We start from the raw sequence: 23826 nt of genomic DNA, 5'->3' as shown, positions 1-23826 counted from the left end.
AATCATGTCAATTCTGTTTTGCAATTTTGCATTTTTGTGTTTTACCTTCGGCAGCATCCTGATGATATGGGATGTTTACTCCCAGATGGTAAGAACTATGATGAAGAGAGTGGATTTTGTTTGGTGATCCTGGATAATTACTTCAAGGGAAAAGCTAGATTTTCACTGCTTCATAGCATCCTGTAATGTTAATGGGCTGTTCAGCATATCTCAGTTCATTTAGCCATTTTGAGTTGCCATCATCCACAAGAGGAATCCATGGAGGACTCCTTCTGAGGCAAAAATGCCACCACCCTCTATAACTGAACATTAGGAATATACAGAGATTTCCATTGCTAAAAAAAATAAAGATTTCATTGATGAAGGACAACCATTTACAAGAAGAAAAGACCAATTCACTTCCAAAGAGTCTAAACACTTAAACTTATATTGTGATACCAAGTATGCTGCAGCTTTTACAAATTGAACAAAGAGATTAAAAATGAAAAGGAAAAATATTTACAGCTTTTACCTATATATATCATCAAATTATTTGCAAAAGCCTCCCATTGGAAACACAGGATTCCAGCCCAACATGTGAGAACCCTCTGCTGCGGAGGCTAATGAATGTGTAAAATATAATTTCCACGTGGGCTAGACCAGTATTCCCAGACACAACTATAGAAATCGGCAGACACTAACCGAACGTCCAGACAGGCGCTCTCTCCAACAGAAGGCATAAATAACTGTCCCAGATTTGATTAACATGACGAGACCCGTATTTACAGATGTGGATCATGAAGAGAAGCTTGTCTAGGTAGGATTTGGTTAGCTACAAGTGTGTTGTGTGTGTATTATCTTGCTTGGGGACTGTCATCCGCATATATGGAAACACAAGCATCAGCAGAACCAGCTGCAAGCAAGGACTGGTACGGGTGGAAGGTGAGATAACTTACGGGACCAATCTTCTGGCCTAATAATGAGGGGTAGTATCGGATAGTTCCAAGTTGATCTCCTGTAAGGCTGAACACTTTGATGAGTTGCTTGGCCGATCCACTAGCAATAACAGGAGCATGCCGATGAATTGCCAAGGCAGTGAGTGAGCCACGGTGGGCGTTAATACTAAGGTAAGCACTGGTTTCTTTTCTAATATCCAGAAACTGAATGTCGCCAGCTTGAGACGCGCTGATAATCTGAACGGAGATTTATCAATAAAATCACATTATTTGGTCAGTGGAAGTACTATAAATCGTGAACATCCCAAATTCAGTAACTGTGATTATAGTTGAGCAGAAACTGAACAAACGTCGCACTTACCTTTGCTGGATCTAATCCAGGTTGAAATCCAATCCCCACAACTCTTTCTACTCTTTCTATGTGTGGCCGTGTTGTACAAACGACCCTAAAAATTTAAACAGGAAGTTACGAGTGAGATTAGAAGGTGGACATTAAAGCTACCACAAAAGAAAGCATAGGTGAAACAAAAACTTACATTTCTGGGGTACGGACATCAAATAACCTGACTGTACCATCAACGTATCCAGCTGCAAACTGGCCCCCATGAACTTGAGAAGCGGACTACAAAAAGAAATATATCAGGTTAGACATCAAATCAAAAATGCAAATCTGTACGTTTCATTTCTCATACACGAACAATATGCTGACCGAGGAGTTCAATTGATATCGAGTATTAGACAACTTGAAAGATTTTAAAGTCGAATACGCAATTCAAGATGAAAAAGAAAGGGTGATAACCATTAAAAATGCTGAATGAACCTAGAAAAGCAAACATTGCAAAAACCGGCACACACACAATAAATGGGACCCCCCTGCTAATCTTCAGGGGAGCGGGGCCCACTAACTATATCTGTCTTTATCGATTTTGGCGATGTTTGTTTTTCTCTGTCCCTCTAGAAGTGTTGAATAAACATATGCACACCGGAGAGAAAAAAAATTATCTGGAGAACAGAAAAAAAAAATCAATCAGAAGTTAAAACTCACCAATGCTGAGATGCTGCTCTCCGGTGATGACATAATAGAATTTAATATCTGCTCTTTATCCAGATCCCAAACCAGGATGGGAGATGATTCCCCAGAAGCAAACTGGTAGCAATGACGAGTAAAAGAAACATCAATAAACTAAGAAACAGCAGATTACAAACCATGTGACCTCGAGTACATCGAGATTCTGCTAGCAAGGGTATAGTGTTTACCAGATATCCAGATTGTTGCTGCCAGTCCACAACAGTATTCATGCTTCGGACACCAGGTTTATGACCCTGAACCGAAGAGAATGCAGTTACAAGCTTCTGGCTACCCTTTGTCATGTAGTCTTTCCATATACGAACATTTCCGTCGGCTGCACCAAAAAAACAACATATCTCTCGGAGTTATTTGGGAATAAATGTATGCCATGTGGAAGTAGGTCATTATGACCACCACACCGCCTTAATTAACATACCAGTGATCAAATCTTACATGAAGCAACAAGAAGCAAGCTATCATCAAGCTCGTTGACCAGGCAAAGCTTAGATATTCCTTTCTCCATAAAGTTGTGGTTGTCAAAGCTATTGAGAAGTGCAGCTCTCTCATAATCCCATATTCTGAGAGGAAGAAAGAAACACAATGAGCAACTACCGATTGCAATTGCTAACACATAAATAATCCCAAAAAGAATTTGGCCAATGCAGTATCAAATTTTAAAAAGAAAAGTGTTTAGCTAAAAGTGAAAGCGGGTTTGTGGGCCTGACGCAAAAATCACCATCTGAAAGCTGGAAACTGGAAACAGAGTTAAATGAGAAACACATGTACCAGTTACGCAATTTACCTGATCCTTTCAGTCTCATCAGCAGCAATAACAACAGGAGAGAAAGGGTGCAGTAAAGCTGTTTTTGTACCCGTTTCAAACCTGGTATCCCAGCTAGCTATTTGATTGTTAAGCTTGTTTATAGCTGCACATTGCAAATGTAACAGAAGTCACCAACAGCCACACACATAGTAAGATTGGAATTGTAGAGAGACAAAAGAGAAAGGATACAAGTGCAAATAGATCATAAAGATATCACTCACAAGAGTGTTGACATTTAGCTATGCGATCAAGGGCAAATCTTTCCCTCTCTTCTCTGCGACCCAATATTTCATCATTTTCATCTGCTCCAGTAAGTAGAGGCCTTGAAAAATGACCACAACTCCAATTGTAGATGGTAGATTGAGGAAGCAGACTGCGTTCGGATCCACCAGATAAAAGCGGATCAGCTAGCCCTGCCTCAGGAGAATTCAGCAGATGTGGCCTGAACTCTAAAGAGCAAACTCTTCGCATCCCGGTGAGGAAATTTTGTCGAGGGGGACTAACAGGTGGAGTTCTAAATGTCAGAGGTATATGACCTGTAAGAATTAAGCCAGATGACAATAACATAGCAGTTATTATGCAAAATAGCCAGAACTTGGATGACTAAGAGGGTTGACACGTAAATAGATATCATAATTACCTGAATTCATGTCGAACCATGAATTTGATCGTGCTAGTCCAGCAAGGTTAGGAGTAGGAGCAGCAGCTGGATGATCACTCTGACGGACACTGCTATTACCACTAAAACGCAATGTCTTTGTAGGAATACCAATTATCGTGAGTATTTTACGTCCAAGTCCTGCGACACGAGGAGATGGATCCTTGGCTAGAGTCCACATAGCCAGTACACACTGAGAATACATTCCGCTATCAGAAGGTCGTGACCTTGAATAATTAATAACCCCATTGCTAGCAGCATCATTTAACAGTATTCCAGAATCAGAATGTTGAGATGAATTATCTGATAATGGAGAGCCATGCATTATTCCTGAAGTAGCAATAGGGCTGCTGGTGGAGACCCTCCCATCTCGGCTCACGGATGTATGATCACTTCCAACCCTCAATACAGGACCGATTTGAGAAGGAATTGTACCTCCAGGCACGTACTGGCTAGTGCTAGGATAGCCACTACTTTGACCACTAATATTAGCCAATGATGGGAAAGAACCAAGAAGAGAGTTGGATAATGGTTTATTGAAGTATGCAGAAGCAGCTGAGTGTAAGCTGTTATAATGGCCGGAAGCAAAGCGTGCAAGAGCTGTCAAAATCATATTTAGCTGACTCAGGCATTGTACAGTAAAACAAGTAAAAGACACTATGTGGAGTAGGGTTTATAGTCACTCACCTACAGCTACCTCAGCCCTAACCACGGGACTTCCATCTGAAACAACATTCAGAAGGCTTTTAACAATATCCAATTCAGCCTTGACCTTTTCATCTTCATCAAAATCTTCACACCCTCCAAGACTATCTCTGAATGAGTCAGATCCAGTTTCAAGAAGGGTACCCAATGCAAACACAGCAGACGCCCTGACCTGCCACAGGATTTGACTTTATTACCATGAAGTTGCAGAATAAAATACTAGTTAACCGTCTCGCGAAATAGAAAATTCAAAGAAACAAACCTCGGGCTGGGGTTCTGAAAGTAGTGTTGCGAGAATCGAAGATGCATCTGCACGCAAACCAATGTTCTGCGCTTCAGGGAAATCCTCCCACAGTTTTCCCAGGCAGAGACAAAGCCATTGAAGAAGTAAGGGCTCTGACTGTGCATCGTTTGTATTATTTGTAGGCTGAAGATGTTTCAAGCACATGTGAATCAAATCTGCTTTAACACAGGCTTCCTGCCCTCGTCTATGAGAATCCACGATAACAGCCAGAACAAATGCAGCCATTGCCCGCTGCTCTGGATATGCATCCATGCTATCTAGAAACCTAATGAAATACTCATGCCCCCCATCCTTCACCAGATCTACCTGACATGACTATAAAAATAATCCACACGAGAGAGAGGAGAGTAACATAAGAAAATTGTAGCAGTTGGGGAAATTAACACACATAAACAAAATAAGTCACAGAAAACATGCCAGACAATATACCAAATAAGGATGCCATGAAACGTATTTTCTAAGAATGCTATATTCTAAGACAAGTATGAAACACAAAAATAGTACAAGTAATGATGTTAGTTCCAGAAAATGTTTTAATAAAACATTAACTACCTAAGCATCATGTTCCCAGATGTAAGCAGGCTTTCCTTAGTCATATTGCACAGCAACTGAAGAAATGACAGACTCGTGCAAACAATTTAGCACGACTATTTTTGACTTTTCTGAAAATACCTTGTCAAGGGCAAGAATCTTTGTCCATATAAATACAAGAATTTGCCTTAACTCCACTGCAGTTGTTTGTAGCAATTTGAGTACATACGGAAAGATTCCAACAGATAAGGCCTACAAGACATCATCAAAGGAAATTAGCTCAGCAAAAGAAAGAAAGGAAGTAGCCCAGGCCCAAAGAGAACAATGCATTACCAGATCAACAGCCCAAGGTCCCATATCAAGGAATCGGCCAAGAAGGACCAGTGCCCGAAATCGATGACACTGGCTGAGCAAAACCTACAAATAAAGAGATGGTTCATATTTATGTATGAGACAGTAGGTATAAACTGTAAACATTAAAAGTGATGCACTTATGGTAACGTAGATCGTGCGTGACCTTTCTTATTAAAATGACAAGACGTGTGGATTTGAAGGACTGGATGAAGACACATAGTAGCACAGGTGAAATAAAAACTGTGGACCTTTGATTATTTTTGTTCATGAACATTAATTCAGATAGGTACAGATCAACATAATCCATTCAATCTCCAAGATAAATGTAGCAAGACTATATGATACGTAACCTGTGAAAGAGATGTGAACTTAATCACCTGAAGGACGATGGGCAACTGCTCCGGTGGTTTTTTATTCTCAGATCCATGATCAAGCCACACCTCAAAAGCCGTCAGTTGTTCAGTGAAAAACGGGCTCGACTGAAGGTCAACACAAAAAGAAAAAAGTTAAAGCCAACACAATGTTTTCCAAATCAAGTTCAAAACCCAAATCTCCTATGCAACGTATTCATATATTCATCTACCTGGAACTCGGCATTAGGTTCTTCAACCAATGACGGAAGCTGCAATAGGCAGAGTTCAGCAGCCATGTCCCACGCGTCCCTATAATAGTTAGGCTTGGTTGGTTAAAATTTCCCAAAACAAAATAAAAAAAAAAAAAGAAAAAAAAAACACGATAAAGAACAACAATATACCACCAAAATTCTCCAGATACATACCACATATGATGCTGATGAGTTGAAGGCAACATAGGATGTGAAATTGGTGAGCAATTTGCAGAACGCATTATCCGTTCAGCGAGTAAGAAGTTTCTGAATAGGCTAGCAACTAACAAGTCTTGCCTGAACAACCTCTGAAAAAGATCTGCACAAATGCAAATTTTGATATTTAACACCCAAGTCACTAAACCAGCACAATACTGGGTAAATATTTATAAGGTAACCTCCTTTGGACAATCAAAATCATTGAGATTGTTAATTACCATGTGGGAGGACATTCCAAGCAATTGTATCTGTCACAGCGGTAAAAATCCAGTTCAACTCTCCCAGAAGTGTTTTCCGGTCATTTTGACGGCCAGGAATTCTGTCTATTAGAGAGTGATCGAGGGTATCACGAAGTAATGATCGTGAACAAAACCTGATGCAAAGAAGAGAAACAATAAAACGAAAAACACGGCATTAAGAGAATGGGACTGGGAAATAGAAGCCAAAAATAATATGATTCAAAGAAAATGCAAGCAGAATGAAATAGAAAGTACCATCTTAATGCCATTTTGATTGGCGTTGTTAGGCAGGAAGTGAACACATCAGCAGGAAACTCAGCACTCTGAGGAAGAGTTTCATGTGCTTCACAGGCCGCCAGTAGAATACAATCTTTTGAATTCCCAGGACCGGAGGAAGTAGAAGAGTTCCAATCTTGACGCTAATTAAGAGAAAGGAACACTGTTTAGCTATAAACACATCTTCTTTAGTACATGTAACATTTAATATAACTTTCACCATGTTGCTAACCTCTATAAACGCATTGACAATCATTCCTGCAGCTGAGCAGTCGAACACATAAATAGAGGGTGTCTTCAGCCAGGAATCCAAGTCGCTAATTGGTAAAGGAATGTACTGGGTGTAGCTCTACAAGCAGTTCGTGTATATGCTATAATTAGAAACTTAAGAAAGGAGACATGAAACAGTAACAAGCCAATACTCTAATAGAGAAAAGTGAAATGCATCAGACCAGATATGGACCTTATTAAAAAGCCAGATTTCACCATTTGCAGTTGGTTTTGGAACTCCATGGCCGTTATAGTGAAAGAGCACTCTCTCACCCTTGGCATGCTTACGACAGGCAAGACAAAGTTTCTTCACTTCATCTACAGTGGGATCTAGTTGAAGCTTATACTTAGCCTGCAAATATCATGAAGCCTATTAAATTTACAGATCAATGGATGAACCAAACAAGTCGGGAGTGAAGAGGAGTCATCTTACCCTAGGCTGCCATCTCTCATATTGGGCAAGCAAGGATTTACCGATTGTATCAAGTGCTTTTGGAGCAGCCATAGCAAATGGATCTGCACAAGGGAAGAAAGTTAAGGAGACAGCATATAATGTAGTTATGACCGATAGGCATAAGAAATGTCAGCTCATATCATGGGTTCATTTGTCTAACTTTTTCCTTCTCAAATCTGATGGTAAAGATGGTTTGATTTGTTTCACCATGCATGTATCAGAACCACTCTATAATTTTGCAACGGTTCAGTCAAAACTCAAATATTCGAATACAGGGCATGTTTTTATCGAAATAAGGTAAATTGTGTGGCTCAGTATTTTCTAACGCTAACGCCACGTTAGTGGGGTTTCTTTAAATTTCATGTATCACATCGCAAACAACAAAATGATCATGCCCAGAACCATTTTGCTGAGAACGACAAAAGGTGTATACATTTAAGTTGTTGATAATGTAGGACAGCAGCATATCAAAAGAGTATGAATACAAATAACATATAATAAGCCCAAACCGAAGAGATGATAACATTACCTATCCAGCACTCGATTCTTGCACAAGGAGATATTTTAATTACATCTGGTGGATCAACACTAATGTTTAAACATAACACCAATGCTACACAACCAGTCTTCATCTGCAATAAATTGTTAACGTCAAACTGACATGAATTTACGAAAAAGATAACTCTCAAGCCTATTAGCAGCATCCAAGTTTACACATACAACGACCATATGAATACGGCCAGTAATAAAAGTTCAGGGTCTGCGCACAAAGAAATTGGGGGTGAAAATTCAGAAGTGTGCGCTAGCAGTTATCACTTATCCTACTATGCCATTAAATTTCTGATTGACCTCCTATTTTTACGATTCACCAAGTACATAAAACAACGATTGTGGCTAAATTGGTTAGGAGGGACAAATTACTCCTTTCCTCTTAACACCCGATAATATCCACGTTTCGTAGATGAACTCTTAACAGTAAAGAATATGTCCTGTTCTTTGCAACGGTGAATACGAAACAACTAACTAATCTAGTTGTTGCTATGGATTCAATTCATTAGTGTCAAAGCTACAGTGATAACTACTACTAACCCTAATTTTTCACAAATTCCAAAACATGAACCCAAAATCACAAAAATGCCAAGTACCAGAACTTCAAATTGCAAAATTGAAAGGACAACAAAAGATTACCCGGTCTTTCGGCCGCCATTTAGACACCAACCCACTCTCAGAAGGACCAGAAGGAACACAAGCTTCAAACGCATCATGTCGAAACTCACATAGAACAATCGTCTGCGGCAAATACGCCATACTCGTGGTACCATTCATACCCGCATTGCCGCCACTACTACTAGCTGTTGCTTCAGAATCTCTCCTAACATATTCACCATCTTCAGCTCCACCACCACCACCACCACCACCACCACCACTACGATTATTACTAATAGAAAGAGAAGAAAACTCATCTAAATGATTAGAAACAGAAGATACTGAGGATGATTGTGAGAATCTAGACGCCATTAGATCTCCCAATGCCATTCAACAAAAATCACCAAAAAATCTAACCCTGCCCTAATCTCGCCACCATTAAAAACAAAATCAAAAAAAATTCAAACCCCAGTATTCAAAATCGCGTTTTCCGTGAACCCTTTGATCGGATTAGGGTTTTCTGTGTGGAAATCTGAAAAAAGACTTAATCAACGAAGCCGCTGAACCAACAACTTAACATAGAGAAACTATGAAGGAATGATAGAGAATCCAGCTCTAACCAGTAAACCCTGGAAAAATCCCCCAAATCGAAAGAAACCCTAGAAGGAGATGGAGAGAATGGAAAACCCTAGCTTTTGGTTGAGCGGAAAAGAAGAGGAGGCTCAGAAGGGGGGGAATGGCGGCAGTGGAAACAACTAAAGGAAAGGAGAAAAAAAGAAAGGATTTTGAGAAGAGAAAACTTAGAGTGTGTTTGTTTTTGCCTATTTTTATTTTTTATCAAGTTTTGTGTAATTTTACCAAAATTGTACTGTGAAAGAGTAAATGTGAGAATAAGTTGGGTTAACTATGGTATTCGAGGCCAGTTGGTCAGGAAACCGACTCTCATATTTATTAGTAGTAGAAAAAAAAAACTGGTCAAATATTTTATAAAATTGAACAAAAATGTAGTGCATTTGATTGTTAAAGAAAAGTTCATCTTCTTTCAAATCAATATTTAAGCAGAATAATTAATTTTTAATCGATAGATATATATTGATGATGAAATTATAAATAAATAAGATTATGCTCAAAAACATACCGAAAACAATCGTAAATAGAAATTGGTTTGTACTTTAAAATCAGTAGTTTAACTTTTTTTTGTCTTATTGAAATTACTAGTAAAACTATTTATCACCAGTATAGTTATATTAATTTTTCAGTTCCCAAACCGAAAATGTACTTTTGAAAAATAAATAGCTACATTCTTGGAAATTACTTAAAAAAAATATGATGTTAAGTTGGGTGTGAAAATCATATAATTTTTTAATCAATTTCTGCCCTAAAAAATTTCTCCACAAACTAATATTTCAAAAAAAAATACTGTGGAAAGAAAAATTAGAATTGCAAAAATTTCTAAAAGAGAAAAATTATAACCGAAAATTATTTAATGAATATACACCCAAAACGTCTCCTATTGGACCGTATTGCCCATGCGAGATTGATATTAGTGCCCTAATTGCTTGGTAGGATGCAGCTCAGCAACAGCCATATTTAGACCTTGAGCTTCTCCTTTACTACTCTTTTCTTTCTCTTTATTCATAAACGAAATAAATTTTGTTTCAAAAATAGATTGATAAGAAAAGTTGATTCTTGACCAATAATCGATGTCATTTTTCTGGCAGTGTATGCATGCGTGAATTAGGCCAGCTCAATTCTCTGCACAATTTCTGACTAGAAAGCTAGTAAATTATATATATATATATATGCTGTAATGAAAGTTAAGTCACACTTACATTCCAAGAAGGATCAATTGAAATTGATGGATCAACAAAGAACAAGATGGATTGAATGAATGAATGAACTAGCTAAGAAGATGCATCAATTCATGATTTGTTGTACTCCAAAAGCTTTGGTGTAGTCACATATTCAAAGTACCTTCATTGTTATTATTATTATGTCATGGGCCATTCCATGCAAATAGATACAGCTAGTTTTTCTTATACCGGTAATTTATCAATTTTGTGTCTATTAGAGCCGAAAATGCCATATATCCTTAAAAGTTCTCTCCCAATAATGTTTTACCAAGCCATTAGTTGACTACAGCTTTCGTGTAGGACTAGTCATTCTTAAATAGATAAATTATTCCTAGATGTAGAGTATTGATAGGCGGGAAACATTTGTAGGAAAAAGTGGAGACCAAGCAAATTAGAGCAACCGTTGTAAGAGCTTTGTAGAGCCTTAAAAAAGAAATACCAAACTAAAGTAATGTAAAATCTCGTGAAATCTACCGACACAAAGAGCCACCTACGAGAAAAATAGGGAAGTAGTTTTCACTCACCGTAAATTCCACGTTGATTGTGTTTATTTACAGATTTCACGTTATTTCAACCTTAGTGATTCTAGAATTATTCTATCGGATATCAGTTTTTACGTTTAAACGAGGGTTATATAGGGTAGAAAAGAGTCCACTAGTGGAAAACAGAAGTTTCGCGACCGTTAGGACAAGTCATATATACGAGTTATACGACTAGTTTTAACCGTCTCTGTTGGGGTCTCTGATAAAGCGTCTCTGTTTGGTACGACCCAAAGCCGTGGGTCTCAGAATAACGACCGATTTTAAGGGTGGCGAGGTACAGACCCTTAACCGTGGGTCTCAGATTTAAATTATAATATAAAAGAAAAATATAGATTCAGATTTGCTGAAATGCCTGAATGGTTAAATCTGAAATAACCTGACTGCATCAAAGTCAAGTCAAGTCAAGTCAAGTCAAATTGAACTCAAGTTAAATTGAACTCAAGTCAAAGTCAAGTCAAATCAAATGGAAGTCAACGTCAAGTCAAATGAAACCCAAACTTAAATTCAAATTTAAACTCAAATTTGAGAATTCCACATACATTCATTTTATCTATTGGGTTTAAAATTACACAAAAAAAAATGAAATTTTGGTTCAAGACAATACATGTCCAAACTAGCTAGCTAGTAATTAAGTTCTAACAACAAGATGCTAATAGACAATAAGCTAAAAAAAACATGTTAAACAACAAAACGATTAGCTCCTCCGATGAAGATGAACTTAGCCAATACTTCATAAATGATATCAAGTAGAGCATCCATGTGTTGTGTGTCCCTGGTTCACATACGACAAAGAACTTCGTTCCTGCAAAGCAAATCAACAACAACACAATGACTTCGTTCAGTTCAAATTAAACTCAACTGTTGTCATAAAATGGATAAGAAAGCCAAACCTAGTAGAAAATGGCATGATGGGGAGTTCTAGTTAATTTCGTTGAAGACGAACCTAGATGCTTTTATCTTCAATTGATAACTCTCTCTCACCGATCTTTTGAATACAGTAGTTTGCCTCTCATCTAACAACCTGGGCTGTGATGTTTTGACAATTGCAGATTGTATTGATATTAGCAAACTGAACTTGGAAGAATGAATAAAGTTCAAAGAATCATGTGTCGTTACCTTGTCTTCTTATGTGCTGGCATCTATATCAATTGTATAAACTTAATTCTCCTGAAATTCCGTATCATCGACTCTGGTATCAGGACGCCTGGAACACTTCTTGAGTTGATAGATGAGCACACCTTCGACAATTTTGCAGCAACAACCTTTTGAATATCTTCAGTTACTTCTTTATTCTGCCACAACATTCAGAAATTATATATCAATAATGTGACAAGCTGAAAACCCCGTTGTCTGTAAAGGCATAGAGATAGAGCGAGAGCATTTAAATTATCTAATTAATAAGAAACACTTACCCTGGTGTCACTCTCTAGAGCGGCTTTAACTGCACTAATCCCCCCCCCCCCCCGTACCTGTATCAAGAATCAGTCGAGAGTATAAGAGTCACTACACATAAACATTGGAAGATCCAGTTTTCATTAAAGTCAAATGACACCCAAACTCAAAATGAAATGAAACTTCAAATTTAACTCAAATTTAAAGTACTTAAACTAAGAATTCATTCATTTTATCCATTAGGTTTAAAATTACACAAGAAAGGATGAAATTCTGAGTTCTGAACAACAAAATGATGAACTAATAGACATTTGATTAAACAACAAATTGGAGATCTCAAGCTTCTGCACATAAAACTAGCCAGTTCATTATTTAAAGATACTTGTATACAGAGAAATACACCTGTAAGATAAGTCAATAACCAAAATGCAATGCAATATCAATTTTTAAAAAGTAACATGCAACTGGTGGGAAGTTATGTGAATGGTTTAAAAGCATGAACTTTATAGACTACAGAGAAAAGCATTTGTATACTCGGTCTTTTCTCTGCATGACGAGCTATATCTTGGCTGCTAATTCAGCTTTCTTCGATGAAGCTGCCTCACAAACCAAAGATCGACGTGCTACTTTCTCTACTTGCTTCAAATCTAAACCACCTAAAACATAAACAACAATGATAGCGAGTCAGTCCGTATTCCCTGTCATAAACAGACACAAGAAAAACCACCAGGCACCAACACCAACAAAACACAGGAAAAAGCACCAACGACTCTATAGAAAACCTGCATTAGCAGCTGCGTACAACAAACCTACAGGTACCTATTACTTAAAATTGCTGACATGGATTCATGTACGATGTATCTCGCTGCTAACTCATTAAAGACTAAACTATGATGAGTAAAAAATGGAGATTACAAGTGGTCCATTTCTATCTGAGTAAGAAATGGAGACCTATAATTCTTCTTCACATCCACCGACATCAGTATTTGTTCATATAATGAAACCAACATGATTCGAGTACGTGAGTATTTGGGAGCCATATCTTATGATGAAGATAATCAAACAACGATTGCAAAAATAAAAATCTAGTGACCCAAATTGAACATGCCCACTGAAATATTCTACAAGGTATGAATACTTCCATATTAACAGTTTTCAATACAATGCAATATGTTGGTAATTTTTACCCAACACAATAACAAAAACTAAAAGAGTTTGAAGCTAAGCATTCACTTTCCTTTGCTGGGAACCTCGTGTCTGTCAAGTGCAACACACTCTAATAAAAACCCCAAATGATGTAACCCTGCAAATAGAAAAATCCAACGATCAGTACAATGGATGATTAGAAAATCACAGTGCACTGGAAGAGAGCAACAAATGATTTTCATAACTAAACAATGCTCATAAATGCAAATAACGACATGAACAAGAAACAAAATAATGAACTTACACTAACAGATGCAAGTATTTCAGACCTACTAAAAGAGTTCTCCCCATCTTGTATCAATCCCACATTTTCTATATTATTTATTATAAATCAAAAGGGGTAACAGTACATAACCATGAACCCAAAAGGGTATGTCTTGGACCAGATGATGATTTTGGAGCCTACGAAGATTATCCATTAAAACCAAAATCCAAATAAGCATCAAGTATGAATATATCAATTCACTAGAAATGGAATGTTGATTCTTACAAAGGCACCACCAAGCTTGTCAAGCACACACTGCTTAAGCGCATTGATCCTCTTCAAAGCTTTTTCAACCCTCTTTCCTGTTACCATACCAAAACTAGTACACATGAAAGAAATAAAGGATATTTTTTTTACATATATATGTAACATATTCAACAATGAACAATAGACATAAAAATAACATCTACTACTGTGGACTATATATCAATCAGTTAAACTATCTTCTCCTTTTTCAATTACCCAAGTTTGAAACACAGAGTCATGAGATTTTCAGTGTGACATGATACATCACTTTAAGATTTCCATCTATTTTTACTGCCCTAAGCCACTAATATATGTTTCACAGACCCACTGAAAGTCGAATAATAACTTTACAACTTAATACAACTTGTAATGATACCTGGAGAAACTAATTAATAACACCTAAAATGATAACAAGGACTACATTCTTGTGATTTACCTGAGTCTGAGCGGTGTTGGTCGATAGTACTACAACTTCTTAAGGAGTAAAAGTCATAGTTGAGCCTGGGATACGAGACTTGATTACAGTTTCTAAATGATGCAAAAGCAACCATTATGTATCAATTTTGGTACGAATAACCAAAGATCATAAATAACTAACCAAAACTTCGAGAAGAGTCAAACAACATAAAAAATAACAATAAGTGACAACTATATTCCATTTAATCCAAAATATATATGGAAGAAGAAATCTTACCTGTGATATCGTCTTTCCTAGATGCTCAGAATTCATCCTATGAGCAAAAAGCCTGTACTCGGGGGGTTGAAGAATGTCAAAGTTTGAGTCTTTGACAATTAGTACCACTGTTGTGCATCCGACTGTAACTAAAATCCCTACCAGGGATCTTGTCCATACCTGCAATACCAAACAAGGAGCATTCAAAAGAGAACAATGTGCACATCAGCATAACAAACTAAGTTTATTTATCACTTTAAGAGAAATGTCTCAAGGTAAGGTAAGGAATAACAGCTTATCCAAACCTTCGTAGACAACACAGAGCCATTTGATCAGGTTAGCAGCAATTGTCTCTTCCTTGTTTGGGAGGTGAAGTCATGCAATACAAACAATAGCTAGATTCCACATCATGAAACTGGCAGGCCCTTAACTGGTCCACCAAATTATGTTTAAAGACTAAATTCCATTCATGGGTAGAGATATCCCTGGCAAAGAAAACCAAACAAAGATTTTAACAAAACTCTATTTTTTAAAATAATAGTAACTAACCATTAAGCTTATCAACAACTTCATGAGCTTCATATGGATATTTATATCGAAAAAGGAAATGAACACGAATTTCCAGTCCTAATTCAATATGATAGCATCCAATTCCAATATTTTTTAGTGCTTAAAAAGACTAGCAAACAAATCACTGAGGCCCACAGAATCTAGTTAATCATCTCTTTGGGATATGAGATTGTAGTGATCAAAGGGGAGAATAAATAAATTCCAATCAAATAACTGAACTTACCCATATCTAACCCAGTTGGAGCTTCAAGGACTCTCAGGGCATTCCTCTATGGTTAGATATGCCTGGCCTACCTTTCTCTCCAAATCCATCTGCAGCCAAGCATACAAACACCATCAAAAAAGGTCCACAACCAGAGTTACAAAAGCAAATGAAGATCGAATATGAATAGAACCTACAAAAGCCAGGAATTCTTGATAGTTGTTAAGAGTCAAGAAGCTTTTTCTGCCTACAAAACAAGAACAATAAAACCCCAAATTCACTCATTCAATCTTCAAAGTGCAAAAACTAAAACTCAAACAAAATCAAATGAAGTAAATCTATCAAATTCACTTGACTGAAATAGCAAACCTGAGTGCGTGCAACACAGTACTAAGTATTTAGAATCACCCAATTCTTGTATCATCAGAATGTCGTTGTACACAGAAGATACGAAAACATCGAGTTAACAGCTCCTGAAATCGATCCAAAAACAGCTCCTTTAAAAACTAGTTACCACTAAAACCCATGAGATCAGATTTTTTATAAAACCCACAAAAACAAACTAATTAGCTCACCTTACAGAACAGAAGCAGTGTAACCAACGATCTCTTAGCAAACTGAGCCATCTTTTACTTCATCACTACCACCACACTATCGTTATCAGGAATGACAACACGAACCAGTTGAAGTAAACATCAACTCTAATGAACAAAAATAACACTTCAATCGAAACTACAACCAGGAAAATCAAGAGCTTCGAAATTCACCCTAACCCTAATATTAAGAATCAATTTCTATAGTTGAAAATGATGAATAAAATTGAGACATAGATAATTACCCCAATGATTCGTAAGACGGAATATATGACTCCGCAAATCTCAATTAGGTTTCTCTATATTCTACACAGAGACTGATCTCAAAATCACACTCTCCCAATCCATCAAAACCCAATCTCAAGCTCAATCTGATTAATCAATCAGTCGTGATTTCAGAATTCTTTTACAGAGAATTAACCAAAACTCGAAAACTCAACAGCTCCGGAGACAATTTCCCAATCTGGAAAACCAAAATCGAATTCATCATATCCAACATCGAAGTCTCATACATCCTCCAACAACCAAAATCAGATGCACCATCAGACTCCAAAGAACACAAGAAATCGATAATGGGCGATTTCACTTGCCGGCACGCAATTCTGGGCATAATGGAAGACGATCTCACAACACACAGACTACCATTGAAATCGATTATTTTTTTGAGGGTATTGACTTCTATTTCACCTTCCGGATCTGGATCCATTATAGAAGAAGAAGATGGTGGTGGTCGATCGAGAGAAATTTAATGTTTAAACTTACGGAGAGAGGAAAGAAGGGCGATGCATTCTGCAGTGAGTTAGTGAAACAGGTATGGCTGAATAAAGATAATGGATACGAAGATAGAGATGAGTACAGATACATCGATAATAACGAAGTCACGATCAAGCCGTCCATTCATCTAGATCGATGGCTCAAATTTCTAACATTTTCAGCCGTTCATCTGACTACATATACATCACTAATCATGGGTAGTAGAATCGGTCTCTGAACGAGGGTAAAATAGTAAATATTCAGAGACTGTTTTTTAGGGATTAATTTTTTTTTTGTATTTTTTATTATATCAGAGACCGATTTCTTTAGTCAACAGTCTGACTACCGTGAATGAGGGTCTCTGATGTGGGTGGTAAAACACCGATTTTCCACTAGTGGTCCATGGGCCCATCTTGAGAAAAACAGGGAAGTGGTTTTCGCCCACCGTAAGTCCCACATTAATTGTATTTGTCGATACATTTCACGTGATTTCAACCATGGTGATTCTAGAATTATTCTATCGAATATCAGTTTTTAAGTTTAAACGACAACCTAATCAAGGGTATTTAGGGTAGGAAAGAGTTCCTGGGCCCATCTTGAGAAAAATAGGGAACTGGTTTTCACCCACCGTAAGTCCCACATTAATTGTATTTGTCGATGGATTTCACGTGATCTCAACCATGGTAATTCTAAAATTATTCTATCGAATATCAGTTTTTAAGTTTAAACGATACCCTAATCAAGAGTATCTAGAGTAGGAAAGAGTTCCTGGGCCCATCTTGAGAAAAATAGGGAACTGGTTTTCACCCACCGTAAGTTCCACATTAATTGTATTTGTCGATGGATTTCACGTGATTTCAACCATGATAATTCTAGAATTAAACGTTAACCTTAGTTAAAGATTCTTAGCGTCACGCATTTTCTTTCTCACTTTCACAACTTTTTGGAGCTCGCAGAAAATATCTCAGTTATATACAACCAATTATAGCCAAGTCTATAATCCTTGTTGAAGCAGAAATTTATCCTGATTTATACGGTTTTGAGGGAAAGTTTTTGTTTCACCACAACCACAAGGTTCTATAGTTGACAACACCGTACACTTGTGCATGACATTTGGAAGCGACATTGCAGGGTGCACTGACTTTACTTGCCAACTGACAGCTGATATTTTTCTTTTATCTTGTAAATCATTTGAGTTTTTATTTTTATTTTCGTCCTGATTTATACAGTAAAACTTATTTTCTTGCTCCTACCTAAAATCGCGTCTCTTCAACTCCATCGGGTACCATTATTATCCCAAAATCAACTTGGGTAAACTGGAACCTTCCACGAAATCGGCAATTAAGCAATATAGTAGTATTATTCCCACCAATCCAAGTTGGAATTTCCGACACAAGACAATCTTCTTTGGGATGACATCCATGAAATGACGCATGATCCAACTCAATTAAGAGTCTTAATCAAGAGTCATTAACATTAACAAAACAACTTAATTACTTGACCCTAGACTTGTTCTTTCTTCTCCAAAGCTGCATTCCATCACCTTCACGCATGCTTTATACGCACCGCCCACCCAATTAACTTATTATTATAATTTCGTGTGGTGTGGCTGCCCTACCTAAAAAGTTCAACTGCCCTATCAACATTTCTTAATCCATATATAAAGACTATAAATATTCTCAATAAAGTTCCACTATATTCTCCAACAAAATGTGGTGTTAATGAAAAGAATTTTCTCTTTTAGATCAAATCTTTGTGATTTACATTTGTCCAATTCATGCATCTAGTACTAAATGTTGTAAGGAAGAAGTATGACGTCCCGTAATTTTGTTCATTTTTTTGGTTTATGTACTTTTACTCCCTTTCTCCGCAAAACTGGCCGGCATATGTGGCATGGTACAAAATGCACATACCAATTACCTTATGAAAGCTACAAGCTGGTTAGATGGACAATTCGTTTGGCATGAATGCTAGGGTAAAACAGTATTTGTGTGCACTTCGTACGCTAAAATGCATGCAAATATAACTATAATTAAGTGGTAAGGTTATTGGGCGATGATATCAATCACTTGAGTTAATCTAAAATTAGGCAGCAAAAAATCTTTTTGCATTGGCATGTCTGGATTGGAGCCTATATATAGATCCCCATATATATATATTCCTATAGTCAATGAAATATTCAATCTCTTTGTATATGCCCAATTCTTCTTTGGTTCTTTTATTCACATTCTGACTACACTACCTATAGATCTCCTTTTAACAACAACTTGCAAATCCAACTTCCACATATAATTGGTCTATGACATGCCGATTTGTCCAATTATGTACCACCTTAATGCAAAAGCATCAATTCCCATTGCTCTAAGGAGTAGTTCAATGAACATCATCAAATCATCATAGATACCATCCCTCCTATACAAATAGGCATGTGGAAGTTGAATAGCTTGAATCATATCTTTGAACTTTCAAATCATGATAAGTAAATACGGATGAAGGCATCTTTGCATAGTATGGCAATGCGTGTAATCGATTCGTTTTGCTTTTGTCACCTCACTTAGCTTACAAACCGTTCTCTTGTCAGATTTTTATGACTCCGGTCTGGAGACAACACTCCTGTAGTATTTCAGCGACTGTTTTGCGTCGTCTGGTACAACGGTTAGTGTCACTTGAGGAAATTAAAACAAAAACTTTACTAAAAAAGAAAAAGGTTTGTTGGGGTAAAGTGGACACCATCATGGTGGGAAATTAACAATTAGTTTATAAATATTTTTTTGGAACAGTGGACGTGGAGAACAGTAGGCAAACAATTAGTTTAATGATCAATCACTAAAACATGCATGTGATCACACAACAAAGCTTCACTCCTTCCTCCATTGGGACAACACAATAACATGCAATTTGACTAAACAAAGGCTGGTCTTGCCCATGCAGCTCTATAGCAACAATTCATGCATGTGTGAGTACTTTAAATAATGAACGTTGCTTGCTTCTATACTTGTATTAAAATAGATGGTACCAAAACACTAATAGTACTAATAACTTTAAACATCTACATGATATAGATTTTCCTTAACTAATGTAAAACATCTCAAGTGTTTCTTCTTCCTTGTGCCCTTGACTTTTAAGGTCATGATGATAAGATTACAACATGTTATGACGACTATATGTCCCGTGATAGGTCTTTTTCATGGTACGCTAATGTCTTGGAATATGCTTCTAAAAATGCAATCTAGATAATGTGAAATGATGATGAGTTTTAGTTGGTCCTTAAAGGAGTTGTTAGGACTTTGGACCATCAAATTGAAGGAGGGGGTCCTGTGGATGGCTTTATAATGGACGGTTTCGAGTCCCATTCAACATGTACTTATTGATAAAAATTGTCCTAGAAATCAAATATGGGTGCCAATAATTTTGATGTGGAATCATTAATTAGCATAAGCCAACTCAACGAAGGACCCTTTACAACTAATAGAGTATTCATGTAGGTTCATGTGAATGATGTTATTTGGTTACAACGAAGGACCCTAAATTATGTCTCTCAACATCATGCCAACTTCTTCATGGAGTATTAAAAATAAAAATTAGGGTCTGCATTTATGGAGTTCATCTGTTACCAAGCTAAGGTAACTGATATTAAGATGTCTATCTATGCGTTTTATCATACTTTGTGCCACCCGTCACCAATTCGATCTGAAGTCAGAAAATGCTCTTCGTTTACTGTCCCTGAGGCCGGGAAGAGGAGTTTTCATTCAGTGTGTACATGTTCTCCATTTACAGACGAGTCGAGTAACCACAATATTAGAAGTTCCAATATTATCATGAGAACATACTCTCCCTTTCTTAATGGGCTGATATAATTCTTTGGTTTGGTCGTTCTTTGTACAGAACACTCATGAGAAAATTTCGGCCCAAATTTGACACAAGTCTGACTGAACATCATCAGCATTTCGCTTCCAAAAGTTCGTTTCTAGGCGTGATAAATTGCATGGAGATTTCGGAGATCTACTGGCATGATGTTTTAATATGTTGTGGGAATTGGTAATAATATGCACCTTCAACATCCTGAATTGAACTTTTCTCCGAGTGACTGAATCCTCTATGTAACATAACTACTGTTAGAAAATTTAAAGGCGGTAAAAATTGTGTAGTACACTGTAATCAAAAGAAAATCACATCAATCAAATTTCTTACTATGATTTAAATTCTGCTCCATGACCCCAAAGTATATTCTTGTGGTCTTGGATGATAGCTTTGGGGCAGGGTGCCACTTATGACATCGTAAATTAGGATGCACACAATTTTCTACTTTTGAGTGATATCTTGATGAATATTTTGCACTTATATCATTTCTAAATCACAAGCTTTCCATTCCAAGCTTACTTGTATATTTATTCTTGCGGCAAGTATGGGGTTTGCCTCAGGTGCCAAGAGGTGGTTACCACGGTAATCGGTACTATCCAACAGGCTCTAGAATTGAGAAATACCAACAAAAACATCATGTAATTTTTTTAATATTAATCCTCAAAGTTGCTTTATTGTTCGTCTTGCTTCCTTGAAGCTACTGATGCCAAGTCCGATCTGGCCAATCAAACCATTTTGTGAACTAAAATACAAAGGGGTATCATACAAGTTGGATCGGATAAACAAAAACAAAAAACAAGCATATATTAAAAGAGAACCAGCAACATGTATTACAAGAAAATCTAGATATTGCTACACCATATTTTGCCACACTTTCAATATAGGTGTTGCAAAAGCAAATTTCTAGTCGCAGTATTTTTCATCTGCAACTAAAAGCTATAATTTACTGCTGCAAAATGAAATTTTTACCACACAATTGTAGCAAAAGTGTGAAAAAAAAGTATAATCTCTTGCTGCAGCAATAAAAATTGGGTGCAGCAATAGACATCTTGTTGCATACGTTATCGCGACACTAATAGGGGCTTATACCATAACCATCATTGGATGCTGCAATATATTAAGTTTCTTGTAGTGATAATTCAACATGGGAAAGGCCTTTAGTGAACAGGTAAATTTCCTCAAATTAACAGTAGCTTCGATCCACTGATTTAAAGAAATATTATGTCTCGTGTTCCAGAGCTTCTATACCAAGAACTATCCTTTAAGAGAACTTTTCTTAACCCTCTCTCTATCGAGTTCATCTTTAAGTATGGAGTTTTCAGCTTCCAAATCGAGAACTCTTTTATCTTTCCGGACCATGTTGCTGTTGATTACCTCTTGAAGAGAGGAAATTATTGCTTCCAACTCGGGAACTTTCCCCTCAAGAGCTTTTTCTGTTACAGATTGTCGACTAATACCCTGTAGACTCCAGAAAGGCGAATTTGGTTGTTCATGTGACCAGGTACCCGTACATGTTTCAAGATCCCAGTTGATCACCAAACCTTGAGAGTTTATAAGCTTAAGGATATTCCCAGGTTTAGGAAAGGAAGCATTGGAAGCCTCGAAATCGCTCTCTTTATTATTGTCCAGACACAAATGCTTACAGAAACTTAATTTTTCTTGCTCTTTCCTGATATGTACCCCAATAGGGTTACCAAATTCTTTGGTAACTCTATATATGTGGTGAACATATTGAAATATAAACAACTGAGGATCTGTGTACCACGACATAGTAAGTGTTGACAGAAAAGTGAGAGTGATAATGAAAGAAACTCGACTCGATGTTATAAAGGGAAGAATCTAGCCTGTGAAAGAAATGAGTGAAGGTTGAATGATTGTGCTGAGATTGTTTCACAACTGAAAGTCTCAGCTATTAGGTAGATACCCAAAAGACTTTGGCTTTGGTATATGTCGGGCCAATTGGCCAAATACACACCGGCTGCACATCCAAGTAATGACGCATGATCCAACTAAATTAAGTGTCTTAATCAAGTATGATTAACTAAAACAAAAAAACAACTTAATTACTTGACCCTAGACTTGTTCTTTCTTTCTTTCTTCTCCAAAGCTGCATTCCATCACCTTCACGCATGCTTTATACGCACCGCCCACGCAATTAACTTATTAATATATTTCGTGTGGTGTCTGCCCTACCTAAAAAGTTCAACTGCCCTATGAACATTTCTTAATCCATATATTCTCAATAAAGTTCCGCTAAATATTCTCCAACAAAATGTGGTGTTAATGAATTTTCATTTTTGATCAAATCTTTGTGATTTACATTTTTCTAATTCATGCATGTAGTACTAAATTCTGTAAGGAACAAGTATGATGTCCTATAATTTTGTTCATTTTTCCGGTTTATGTATTTTCCCCCGTTTTTTCTTTGCAGGAATGGATTCTGGCATGGTAGAGAAAGCACATACCATATGGAGGCTATAAATCGGTGGATGGACAATTCGTTCAGCATGCATGCCAGTGTGCATTTTGTACACGAAAGATATGTGACATTATCATTGTAGTACAGTAGTAAAATTATTGGGTGACGATATTGTTGACATAAGTTTAAAACTGGTCGGCACTGAATCCGTTATCGATCAAAAAGAAAAATCAGTGAGAGACTATACTTTTGTATACTTTTGAAAGTAAAACAAAAGATTACCCGGTCTTTCGGTCGCCATTTAGACACCAACCCACTCTCAGAAGGACCAGAAGGAACACAAGCTTCAAACGGATCATGTCGAAACTCGCATAAAACAATCGTCTGCGCCAAATATGCCATACTCGTGGTACCATTCATACCCGCATTGCCGCCACCACCACCACATCATGTCGAAAATCGCATAAAACAATCGTCTGCAGAAAATACGCCATACTCGTGGTACCATTCATATCCGCATTGCCGCCGCCACCACTATTACTAGTTGTTGCTTCAGAATCTCTCCTAACATCTTCACCATCACCGCCATCACTACGATTATCTTTCTTTACAATAAGAGACCCCAAAAGAAACATATAACGTCATCACAATCATTCTCATTTGT

The 23826-nt window shown here is 37.1% G+C and overlaps 1 protein-coding gene across 2 annotated transcripts; it reads right to left on the bottom strand.

Moving 5' to 3' along the window:
• Positions 1-332: 332 nt before the first annotated feature.
• LOC113357787 (regulatory-associated protein of TOR 1-like) lies at positions 333-23588 on the bottom strand. Of its 2 annotated transcripts, none has more exons than XM_026601243.1 (23): positions 23445-23588; positions 7971-8073; positions 7421-7503; positions 7181-7339; positions 6950-7066; positions 6697-6860; positions 6421-6575; positions 6158-6302; positions 5963-6041; positions 5757-5858; positions 5359-5442; positions 5167-5277; positions 4453-4809; positions 4173-4362; positions 3468-4085; positions 3049-3363; positions 2807-2930; positions 2458-2582; positions 2193-2338; positions 1981-2082; positions 1472-1557; positions 1297-1381; positions 333-1172 (listed from the first exon to the last, which is right to left on the bottom strand). In XM_026601243.1, exons 1-23 carry the CDS (start codon positions 23580-23582, stop codon positions 834-836), a joined length of 3927 nt encoding a protein of 1308 aa, XP_026457028.1. In that variant the 5' UTR covers positions 23583-23588; the 3' UTR covers positions 333-833. The 2 variants fall into 2 exon arrangements, with proteins under 2 accessions (XP_026457028.1, XP_026457027.1); XM_026601242.1 differs by lacking the exon at positions 23445-23588 and adding an exon at positions 8630-9376.
• Positions 23589-23826: the final 238 nt, after the last annotated feature.

Source organism: Papaver somniferum, chromosome 3 (genome assembly GCF_003573695.1).
Source record: "Papaver somniferum cultivar HN1 chromosome 3, ASM357369v1, whole genome shotgun sequence".
Taxonomy (NCBI): Eukaryota; Viridiplantae; Streptophyta; class Magnoliopsida; order Ranunculales; family Papaveraceae; genus Papaver; species Papaver somniferum.
This window is presented reverse-complemented; position numbering and strand designations above follow the sequence as displayed.